The 12,409-nt window shown below is 38.1% G+C and overlaps 1 protein-coding gene across 6 annotated transcripts in view; it reads right to left on the reverse strand.

Moving 5' to 3' along the window:
• The window catches only part of L3MBTL4 (L3MBTL histone methyl-lysine binding protein 4), a 352,211-nt gene that overhangs the window by 225,047 nt on the left and 114,755 nt on the right, over nucleotides 1-12,409 (reverse strand). For 5 of the 6 annotated variants that reach the window (XR_003794451.1, XR_003794450.1, XM_029228654.1 and 2 more), the window contains 5 exons: nucleotides 6,635-6,739; nucleotides 5,453-5,588; nucleotides 3,603-3,694; nucleotides 1,964-2,118; nucleotides 799-875 (listed from right to left, as the gene is read on the reverse strand). Coding sequence is in view for 4 of the 6 variants with exons in the window: in XM_029228654.1 (XP_029084487.1) it covers nucleotides 799-875; nucleotides 1,964-2,118; nucleotides 3,603-3,694; nucleotides 5,453-5,588; nucleotides 6,635-6,739 (565 nt within the window). In the remaining 2 variants the exon portion in view is untranslated. Of the gene's footprint in view, nucleotides 1-798; nucleotides 876-1,963; nucleotides 2,119-3,602; nucleotides 3,695-5,452; nucleotides 5,589-6,634; nucleotides 6,740-7,496; nucleotides 7,567-12,409 lie in introns of those variants that run through there. The other variant, XM_029228670.1, reaches the window with a different exon arrangement.

Consider the following 12,409-nt stretch of genomic DNA (forward strand, 5'->3'; position numbering starts at 1 on the left):
ATCCAAAAGCATCAACAAAAAAACTCCAAGAACCAATAAGTGATTATAACAAGGTTGCAGGATACAAGGTTAACATATAAAATTCAACTGCTTTCCTATATACCAGCAATGAACAAGTGAAATTTGAAATTTAAAACACAATACCATATACATTAGCACTCAAAATAACAGAATAGTTATAAAATCTAGCAAAATATATGTAAGATCTATATGAGAAAAACCACAAAATGCCACTGAAATAAATCAAAGAACTAAATAAATGGAGAGAGATTCCATTTCTGTAATGAGAAAACAGATAAATAACAAGAAAGTCCCTATGTCAGTGTTTAGCTGAGCCACTAAGTTGGCTTGGTGAAGGGGTCTGGCAAGTCTAGGCCCTCATTATTAATTCTCACTTCTTAGGTTTCTACATTTCTTACACTTAACTCCAAAGTTAAGTATATTTAATAACCTAATGGTCAATTAATGAATTAACATTGGTAATAAGTTAAATTACATAGGGGGAAATAGCTAGTTTTAAAAGTCAGTTCACAGTGATTGCACTCATTTCGTTGGATAAAAAAATAGCACTTTTTTTAAATGGTTGCCTAATATGTCTTTATAAACACAGTCCATTTGCATTATGGGAAAGGATGTGCAGATTTCAGACATCTGGGTCCCTTGATGGTCCACAGAATCTTGCACGATATTTTTATCATACACGTTGTATTGAAATGTGGTGTCCATAAACAAAAATAAGAATGGGCAGTGCCACTCACACAGAGATGACTTCAAAGAGAACCCAGCCAGTCCACTCACCTTGGGGTGCTATCAGAGTTCTTCCATGCTCCTGACACCAACCAACTGGCTGAACATAAGGACTATTGACGTCACACCTGCAAAAACAGGATTCTATTTTAGATCCCATATTAACACCAGAGAAAGAATCCAAGAGTAATGTTCATTCTAGATATTAAGAGATGACATGGAAAATACTACGGCATAGCTAAAATATTTTATAGCCTAAGAGAAACAGAAGTAATTTTAGTTCTATATTTTGTAAGCTGAGTGGCCAAACTTCTCTTTTACATAACCTTCTTGAAATTTAAAAGTATTTCTTTTAAAAGCGTTTGACTAGGACCTGAACTGCCAGTGATCTCCCCAGAGAGTGAACATTTTAATAAACCCCTTCTACCACTTCTTGCTAGCAGCAAGGGAAAATATTAATAGGCCAGTCCAAATTTTAATAAGACGGGCCAGACTCCACATGCCCACAATTTCCTCCCTCTCCTTTTCAGGAACCCAGACTATACTACCTAAGACACATACAGCAATTAATCCATGCTCTTCTTCTTAGTTCAAAGAAGAAAACAGCCCCCCTCCTCCCACCGTGCACATGAAGAATCACAGCCTCAGGCGGGGACTTGTCAATTATTCAGGATATGCTCTTAAGAAATGCCACAAAAATTATTTTTGCCGTGCCCTCTTCCATATTTCAGGTTTTCACCCAGAAAATCCTTTTAACTCATGCAATGTTAGTTTAATGGCATCGTGAGCATACATTCTCTCTGCTCTTCACAGGCTTTCAAATAATTCACTCCATTCTCCCTGAATCTTCCCTTTTAAAAATATGACAGTCTGAGTTCAACATTTTTCAGGAAAAAGTAATACTGCAAGTTCTTAACTTCCTCTTTACAGAAATGCTTCCCTTACAAACTAGACACAATATAGTGGACTGCCCTGAACTGGTCACGTTATTTCAGATGAGGCCTCATTAGGCAACCTCTCAGAGATGAAAAAAAAAACTTTCTCGGTTCTTTAATTCAACAGTTCACGAGGAAAAGAAGGTAGTGACAAGCCAGCCACTAGGTTCCTCATGCTCATTACTATAAGAACAGCAAGAACAGTGACAGTCATGGAATGAACATAAATTCTTAACGGCAAACACGAACACACAAAAATACAACGCAGATTGGTGTCTCACCAGTAATCGTAACTATCATCCCAACTGTCAAAATGCACTAGCAAGCGATCTCCAACAATGTCTGCTACGGTTGCCACACATACCAAGGAAGGGTTCTTCCTGTCGACAGCCTCCAGCTTCATTCCAACCTGAAATTCCTTAGGCACTGGCCCATTCTAACATGGGGAAGAGGCACAAAGAGAAACAGGACACCAAACAGGACTGAGCCACTGTCAAAACTTCTGTCATGTTTAGCATCAGAAAAGTCTACAGGGCAGCAACACTTAAACTGCAGAACGAAGCCAGCCAGTAAAAATATTCCAACAGACTGTTACCAAGTGTACATTCATAAAAAAGGAATCCCAGGAAGTGAACTTTTACTCTGTGCTTTTCTCTTTCGTTGTGCAGGTAGGTTTTATTTCCCCTTTCATCATCATTTTCCCTCTTCAGTTCATAGAATAATCTGTATTAATTTTAAAATACACTGTTTACTGAATACAGTAATATCAAATAATTTTCTCTGGTCCCCGTAGGCTTTAGATGGGTGGTATATTTCCAAATACCGCTATTTGGAAAAGTTTTAAAGATATGCTCTTTAGCACTAAAATTACCACTTATACTTTGATCAAGTGTTGAAATTAGTGGCTTTCTCAACATTTAAGGAACACATGCGCTTATCCATAAATAAATCATAGTTGAAAAAAGAACAAATGCTTTTTTTAGTACCTGCATATATTTTTTAGTATTAAAAATACTAAGGGCTATGATTTATAATAACATGACAATGATAAAGCCCCACTTTTCCTGTAGCTATAATTAGCCAGGCCTGGGATTTAGAAAATATACACACAATATCCAGGGACTAGAAGAGGGTTTTTTTCCCCTACTTCTTTACTACCTGTACTGGACCCTGATTTTTGGTTTCCTTTAGCACATTACTTTTCTTAAAGCATTTTCACATTTCTCTAACTCTCTTCCTTGATACGAGTCTGAAACATGTTGAACAGTTGTAGAACACTGATTCAAGAGCAGGACACTGAAGCCTGGGGAAGGGGGTTGGGGGGTGGGGACTGTCCTCAGGGGACACAGCCAGCAGGTCGTGGGGCCTCCCTGGCTCCAGGCTTCCCGCCCTTCCGCGGTGTGTGGCCTCACCTGGGGCCCAGAGGAGGCAGGGCTGTGACTGTTTCTCCTTCTCTCCTGAACACCTGTTAGGCTGCTGGGACACAGAGGGTGAGTGTGCTCCACCCAAATCCTCACACACCCTTCGAATCTATATGAACCGTCACCCTCTTTTTCATTACAGATAAATACAACTGGACCAGGTACAGTCAAAGTCCACCTGGCATATCAGCAGGTCTCAAAGCATCAAACTAAATTTAAACGACTAACTCACTAGAAGCAAAAAGAAACACCTTCTAAAAGGCATTTTAAATTTTAGCCAGCTTTACATATAAATGTTTCTACTCTCCCCATCTAATTATTTAATTGTATGTTTAAAAGAAAAACAAATATGCCCATAAGAAACTGACAAATCTAGTGAGAAAAGTCATAGGAAGCTAAGGATTCTTAAAAGATTAAAATAGAACAGAATACATAGTGAATTTTAAGAAATTTAAGTTGAAGTAAAAATCTGATTTATACTATGGAAGAAAATACTTACAGAATTTCTGTTTCTGAATAATTTCTTGGGAGCATTTTGCAATTTGCAGGCCTTCAAGTAATCCATCCAAACAAATTTATCTTTTCTATAACCTAAAAAAAAGTACGAATTATTCAAAATACCCACAAGATGTAACCATGTGCATAATAAATGTATCAATACTATTCTTATTCAGTTTTCTGCCATAAATTCAGATTTCTGCCAAAATCCTTTAGCAGACACAAAAGATTTATATTAAAATCTCTAAACTGTTTCAGTGCTGTTTTAATGTATGGAATTCCAAACTGTTGAGTTTGATTTCCCACCATGCATGTCATTCCCTACGAAGTTTAAAACTCATTCAAATATGGAATCAGTACCCTGGTGGCCTGACAGGAGTCTCATCTCCTGCGTCCCTCAGGCCTCCTGAAGCAGCCACGTCCCCGAGGCCAGCGTGGGCCTGATGGTAAGCAGCCCCGGGGGAGCCAGACACTGCAGGGGCAACAGAACCGCCCCCCAGGCCACGTGGCAGTTCCAGCTTTCTGCCCTTGTCTTTACGGGCTTCCCAATAAAATGCCTGACCCTCCCGTCCATGTGCCCTAAAGCAGCTCGCGTGGGGCTGGCCCAAATAACCAGGCTCAGGAAATACTCAGATTGAGTGTCACAGAACAGACGTCAAACCCCTTGCACTGGCCTTCAAGGCCACGGTGACACCTCTCACTTATCTCCTCCCTCCTGGCCCTTGCCTCTCCGCTCGCTCCAGCACTCCTGTGATTACCGGTCTGCGCCACACCCGCTGCTGGGCTCTGACACGTGCTCCTCCCCAGGGAGCCAGCTGGCTGTCTCTGTCGTGCATCCGTCCAGGCACCTGTCAGATGTCACACCCCAGGCCTGTCTTCACCTTGCTTATTGCAAGGGCAGCCCTGGGACCCCACTCAGCGCTCCATGCCTGTCGCCGCTAGACACACACCTTTCTCTCTGTTTATCCTCCTTCTCCCCTCTGGAATGAAAGCCCCGTGAAGACAGAGACGGTTTCCTTTATTCACTGCTCTGTCTCCAGGGCCTGCACACAAGAAAGGCTCCACGAACACCAACCACCCACGGGGTGAATGAGCCTGGGGCCTGTTCCAACCTCCCTGAAACCCAGCAATCTCAGAGGACCCTGCTGCCAGCCTCAGGGGTGGATCCCAGAGGATACCCTGAGCTGCTTCCTAAGAGTAAAATGACTATACAGTGACTCCAGAAGTTGCCACGGTCAGCCAGGAGTCTAACACCCAAGCAGGAGACCTTATATACAAATATGCTGGTCAAGGAAACAGGCCCACTGGCATCTCAACCTATGAATCCTCACCTCACTAGCAGGCAGCAGGTAAGAAAGGTTTCAGTCATGTCTGCCAGACCCAGTTCCTCTCCCACACAACAAAAGACAAAGATGAGATTTTTAATTCCCATCGAAAGAAAACAGTGCATTTTTCACTTTCATAGTTCCCTGTGCTCCATGATTTCTGCTTGAAACAAATGATATACAGTGAATCAAGTTTCCTCACTGTACAGCATCACTGATTAAGTGAAATATTTTATTTCAACTGTAATTTAAACATTAGTTTCTTCATTCCTTATAAAGTTTAATAGACTTTATGTAAGATAAAATGCCCTCATGAGATTTTACTTCTGCCCTATGTACCTCAGAGTATTTGACCTAAACGGTCTCTGATGCTTTTCTTTAAAGACATTTATTTATTTCTAACAGTGATATCCTTGTAGTCTTACTGCTTTTTGTGGATCAAACTTTCATTTTGAAAATCAATTCACACCAGGCTCTCTTGTTAGTATTTCATTAAAAAGCTGACTGTCCTTTCCTCCTGACTTACCCTTAGGGATGTGTAATTCATGTTTGGTCTTTTCACACCACCCTACTGGATGAATGTCAGGGGAACCAGCATTAGTCCAAAAATCATAGCAGCTTAAATAACCGTCAAAATGAAGTCTGAGACGGTAACCACACACCTGCAAAACGGAATGTTTACAATCGTTCATTAAGAGTCATGCATTTGAAGTGTACACAAAATTAACAAAATATTCATTTATTCTGTCAACACCATCAATATATATGAACCAATCCTTACATCCAAATGTCTTAAAGAACAAATTCATAGATGAATCTGGATAAGACAAATGCTGACAAACTAGACACTATCTTTCAAGTATCAAAAATTTTTCTGCAAAAAAACCTATCCTTTTACTCAGTCTAGGAATCTGAGGTCAATTTACATAACCATTAAGCGACAAGTTGTTTATTTGTTCATTCAATACCTAGCAAATATTCCTTTCAGAAACCCCATCTCCTGCTGTCTGGCTTGGATTCATACCCCAAAACAGTGTAACCTAAAGTACACAGCAAAAACCAAAATGGGTATGACCTTACTTAACCTAACATATGGATCCAGCATACTCAACAAAGAAAAACAGTCTATGAAACACATCTCCTAGACATGCTATACAAGTTCAATAACTATAATCATTCAGTAAATTAAGTGAATAGTGTTTTCTATGTTTGATGTTATTCGAAATACTGAGGTCTTTTATCAATTTAATAACATAAAATGTTTAGTAAATATTATATAAGCCATTTACTTGATCAATGGCTCCTCACCCTATATAATTTTCATAAAATTCATGTATTTATATAAATATATAATTCATAAGCATGGATTTTTTCATATACATTTCTCATTAGTTCAGATAAAACTTGAATAATTGTCTCTTTTAACAGACAAAAGCAACATTGTGGGATTCACTGATTTTTATCAACCTCAGGTGAAAACTATTTACCAATTAAATCAAGAGTTACCACTAGTAATGAGAAACTTAGAAAATTAATCTTCAGACAAGGAAAAAATGTCATTAAAGAACATACTTCACTCATCACTGAATAAAATAAATCCATAATGTACTTGGGCTTGTTTATAACACAAAGTACTGAAATTCGTCATTCTCTAGAAAATTCTTTCCTGTCACTGCAATTAGCCCAAGACAATAACACTATTTCTTACCTCAGCTACAGAAAGCACACAAAACACAGATGGATGACGGGGGTCAATGCCTTCTAATCTCATTCCAACCTGAAAACCATTTTCACGCTCCGGAAAGGACTGGTCCTACGAAATTTCATGATATAATATTAATCACCGAAATATCTTCACAGTTTGATATTAAAAAACTTGGTGTCTCTATGCACACAATCATACACGTTTGGAAGCTCAATAATATAACCAAAGAAAGAAGCCTGCTCTTGGAGATTTTGCCCTCAAAGACGGCTTGATTGGTTGTACGTTCTTTGAAATAGTTCATCTGCCAAACTTTATGTCCTGTGAACTCCCCACCTACTCCTTTTGCCCATTTTTCCTTAATGATCTGAAGGAGCTCTTCCTGTACTCTGGACACAATCCTTTGTTGATTATAATGGTTACTTAGTCCCAATCTGTGACTTACTTGGCTTTTCACATTGTTTATGATGACTGTGGAGAATTTTATTTTAACGTAATAAAATATATCAGCTATTTGCTGTACAGTTGGCACATCTAGCCCATGAAATCCCTTGCAACACTGAAGTTACATAGATATTCTCCTACTGTTATTTTATTTTTTAACATCTTTATTGGAGTATAATTGCTTTACAATGGTCTGTTAGTTTCTGCTTTATGACAAAGTGAATCAGTTATACATATACATGTGTCCCCATATCTCTTTCCTCTTGCATCTCCCTCCCTCCCACGCTCCCTATCCCACCCCTCTAGGTGGTCACAAAGTACTGAGCTAATCTCCCTGTGCTATGCGGCTGCTTCCCACTCCATCCATTTTACGTTTGGTAGTGTATATATGTCCATGCCACTTTCTCACTTTGTCCCAGCTTACCCTTCCGGCTCCCAGTATCCTCAAGTCCATTCTCTAGTAGGTCTGCATCTTTATTCCTGTCTTGCCCCTAGGTTCTTCGACCATTTTTTTTCCTTCTTTAGATTCCATATATATGTGTTAGCATACGGTATTTGTTTTTCTCTTTCTGACTTACTTCACTCTGTATGACAGTCTCTAGGTCCATCCACCTCACTGCAAATAACTCAGTTTCGTTCCTTTATATGGCTGAGTAATATTCCACTGTATGCATGTGCCACATCTTCTTTATCCATTCATCTGTTGATGGACACTTAGGTTGCTTCCATGTCCTGGCTATTGTAAATAGTGCTGCAGTGAACATTGTGGTACATGACTCTTTTTGAATTATGGTTTTCTCAGGGTATATGCTCAGTAGTGGGATTGCTGGGTCATATGGTAGTTCTATTTGTAGTTTTTTAAGGAACCTCCATACTGTTCTCCATAGTGGCTGTATCAATTTACATTCCCACCAACAGTGCAAGAGGGTTCCCTTTTCTCCACACCCTCTCCAGCATTTCTTTGTAGATTTTTTGATGATGGCCACGCTGACCAGTGTGAGATGATATCTCATTGTAGTTTTGATTTCCATTTCTCTAATGATTAATGATATTGAGCATTCTTTCATGTGTTTGTTGGCAATCTGTATATCTTCTTTGGAGAAATGTCTATTTAGGTCTTCTGCCCATTTTGGGATTGGGTTGTTGGTTTTTTTGATATTGAGCTGCATGAGTTGCTTCTATGTTTTGGAGATTAATCCTTTGTCAGTTGCTTCATTTGCAAATATTTTCTCCCATTCTGAGCATTGTCTTTTCATCTTCTTTATGGTTTCCTTTGCTGTGCAAAACCTTTTAAGTTTTTTGCTTATTTTTGTTTTTATTACCATTTCTCTAGGAGGTGGGTCAAAAAGGTTCTTGCTGTGATTTATGTCATAGAGTGTTCTGCCTATGTTTTCCTCTAAGAGTTTGATGGAGCCTGGCCTTACATTTAGGTCTTTAATCCATTTTGAGTTTATTTTTCTGTATGGTGTTAGGGAGTGTTCTAATTTCATTCTTTTACATGTAGCTGTCCAGTTTTCCCAGCACCACTTATTGAAGAGGCTGTCTTTTCTACACTGCATATTCTTGCCTCCTTTATCAAAGATAAGGTGACCATATGTATGTGGGTTTACCTCTGGGCTGTCTATCCTGTTCCATTGATCTATATTTCTGTTTTTGTGCCAGTACCATACTGTCTTGATTACTGTGGCTTTGTAGTATAGTCTGAAGTCAGGGAGCCTGATTCCTCCAGCTCCATTTTTCTTTCTCAAGATTGCTTTGGCTATTCGGGGTCTTTTGTGTTTCCATACAAATTGTGAAATTTTTTGTTCTAGTTCTGTGAAAAATGCCAGTGGTAGTTTGATAGGGATTGCATTGAATCTGTAGATTGCTTTGCGTAGTAGAGTCATTTTCACAATGTTGATTCTTCCAATCTAAGAACATGGTATATCTCTCCATCTGTTTGTAACATCTTTAATTTCTTTCATCAGTGTCTTATAATTTTCTGCATACAGTTTTTTTGTCTCCTTTGGTAGGTTTATTCCTAGATATTTTATTCTTTTTGTTGCAATGGTAAATAGGAGTGTTTTCTTAATTTCACCTTCAGATTTTTCATCATTAGTGTATAGGGATACAAGAGATTTCTGTGCATTAATTTTGTATCCTGCTACTTTACCAAATTCATTGATTAGCTCTAGTAGTTATCTGGTAGCATCTTAGGATTCTCTATGTATAGTATTATGTCATCTGCAAACAGTGACAGCTTTACTTCTTCTTTTCCGATTTGGATTACTTTTATTTGTTTTTCTTCTGATTGCTGTGGCTAAAACTTCCAAAACTATGTTGAATAATAGTGGTGAGAGTGGACATCCTTGTCTTGTTCCTGATCTTACAGGAAATGCTTTCAGTTTTTTACCACTGAGAACGATGTTGGCTGTGGGTTTGTCATATATGGCCTTTATTATGTTGAGGTAAGTTCCCTCTACGCCTACTTTCTGGAGGGTTTTTATCATAAATCGGTGTTGAATTTTGTCAAAAGGTTTTTCTGCATCTATCGAGATGATCATATGGCTTTTCTCCTTCAATTTGTTAATATGGTTTATCATGTTGATTGACTTGCATATATTGAAGAATCCTTGCATTCCTGGGATAAACCCCACTTGATCATGGTGTATGATCCTTTTAATGTGCTGTTGGATTCTGTTTGCTAGTATTTTGTTGAGAATTTTTGCATCTTTGTTCATCAGTGATATTGGCCCGTAGTTTTCTTTCTTTGTGACATCTTTGTCTGGTTTTGGTACCAGGGTGATGGTGGCCTCGTAGAATGAGTTTGGGAGTGTTCCTCCCTCTGTTATATTGTGGAAGAGTTTGAGAAGGATAGGTTTTAGCTCTTCTCTAATGTTTGATAGAATTCTTTCGCCTGTGAAAGCCATCTGGTCCTGGGCTTCTGTTTGTTGGAAGATTTTTAATCACAGTCTCAATTTCAGTGCTTGTGATTGGTCTGTTCGTATTTTCTATTTCTTCCTGGTTCAATCTCGGAAGGTTGTGCTTTTCTAAGAATTTGTCCATTTCTTCTGGGTTGTCCATTTTATTGGCATAGAGTTGCTTGTAGTAATCTCTCATGATCTTTTGTATTTCTGCAGTGTCAGTTGTTACTTCTCCTTTTTCATTTCTAATTCTATTGATTTGGGTCTTCTCCCTTTTTTTCTTGATAAGTCTGGCTAATAGTTTATCAATTTTGTTTATCTTCTCAAAGAACCAGCTTTTAGTTTTATTGATCTTTGGTATCGTTTCCTTCATTCTTTTCTCATTTATTTCTAATCTGATCTTTATGATTTCTTTCCTTCTGCTAATTTTGGGGTTTGTTTTTCTTTCTCTAATTGCTTTAGGTGTAAGATTAGGTTGTTTATTTGAGATGTTTCTTGTTTCTTAAGGTAGGATTGTATTGCTATAAACTTCCCCCGTAGAACTACTTTTGCTTCATCCCATAGGTTTTGGGTCGTTGTGTTTTCATTGTCATTTGTTTCTAGGTATTTTTTGATTTCCTCTTTGATTTCTTCAGTGATCTCTTGGTTATTAAGTAGCGTGTTGTTTAGCCTCCATGTGTTTGTATTTCTTACAGATTTTTTTCCTGTAATTGATATCTAGTCTCATAGTGTTGTGGTCAGAAAAGATACTTGATACGATTTCAATTTTCTTAAATTTACCAAGGCTTGATTTGTGACTCAAGATATGATCCTGGAGAATGTTCCGTAAGCACTTGAGAAGAATGTGTATTCTGTTGCTTCTAGATGGAATGTCCTATAAATATCAATTAAGTCCATCTTGTTTAATGTATCATTTAAAGCTTGGGTTTCCTTATTTATTTTCATTTTTGATGATCTGTCTATTGGTGAAAGTGGGGTGTTAAAGTCCCCTACTCTGATTGTGTTACTGTCAATTTCCCCTTTTATGCCTGTTCGTATTTGCCTTATGTATTGAGGTGCTCCTATTTACAATTGTTGTGTCTTCTTCTTGGATTGATCGCTTGATCATTATGTAGTGTCCTTCTTTGTCTCTTCTAATAGTCTTTATTTTAAAGTCTATTTTGTCTGATATGAGAATTGATACTCCAGCTTTCTTTCGATTTCCATTTGCATGGAATATCTTTTCCCATCCCCTCACTTTCAATCTGTATGTGTCCTTATGTCTGAAGTGGGTCTCTTGTAGATGGCATATATACAGGTCTTGTTTTTGTATCCATTCAGCCAGTCTATGTCTTTTGGTTGGAGCATTTAAACCATTTACATTTAAGGTAATTATCAATATGTATGCTCCTATTACCATTTTCTTAATTGTTTTGGTTTATTATTGTAGGTCTTTTCCTTCTCTTGTGTTTCCTGCCTAGAGAAGTTCCTTTACAATTTGTTGTAAAGCTGGTCTGGTGGTGCTGAATTCTCTTAGATTTTGCTTGTCTGTAAAGCTTTTAATTTCTCTGTCAAATGTGAATGAGATCCTTTCTGGGAACAGTAATCTTGGTTGTAGGTTTTTCTCCTTCATCACTTTCAATATGTCCTGCCACTCCCTTCTGGCTTGCAGATTTTCTGCTGAAAAATAAGCTGTTAACCTTATGGAGATTTCCTTGTGTGTTATTTGTTGTTTTTCCCTTGCTGCTTTTAATATGTTTTCTTTGTATTTAATTTTTGACAGTTTGATTAATATGTGTCTTGGTGTATTTCTCCTTGGATTTATCCTGTATGGGACTCTCTGTGCTTCCTGGACTTGATTAACTATTTCCTTTCCCATATTAGGGAAGTTTTCAACTATAATCTCTTCAAATATTTTCTCAGTCCCTTTCTTTTTCTCTTCTTCTTCTGGGACCCCTATAATTGGAACATTGGTGCATTTAATGTTGTCGCAGAGATCTCTGAGACTGTCCTCAAATCTTTTCATTCTTTTTTCTTTATTCTGCTCTGCAGTAGCTATTTCCACTATTTTATCTTCCAGGTCACTTATCCGTTCTTCTGCCTCAGTTATTCTGCTATTGATCCCTTCTAGAGAATTTTTAATTTCATTTATTGTGTTGTTCATCACTGTTTCTTTGCTCTTTAGTTCTTCTAGGTCCTTGTTAAACGTTTCTTGTATTTTCTCCATTCTGTTTCCCAGATTTTGGATCATCTGTACTATCATTATTCTGAATTCTTTTTCAGGTAGACTGCCTATTTCCTCTTCATTTCTTAGGTCTGGTGGGTTTTTACCTTGCTCCTTCATCTGCTGTGTGTTTCTCTGTCTTCTCATTTTGCTTAACTTACTGTGTTTGGGGTCTCCTTTTCGCAGGCTGCAGGTTCGTAGTTTCCGTTGTTTTTGGTGTCTGTCCCCAGT

This window comes from Monodon monoceros, unplaced genomic scaffold, assembly GCF_005190385.1.
Source record: "Monodon monoceros isolate NGI ecotype Baffin Bay Population unplaced genomic scaffold, NGI_Narwhal_1 Super_Scaffold_1, whole genome shotgun sequence".
NCBI classification, from domain to species: domain Eukaryota; kingdom Metazoa; phylum Chordata; class Mammalia; order Artiodactyla; family Monodontidae; genus Monodon; species Monodon monoceros.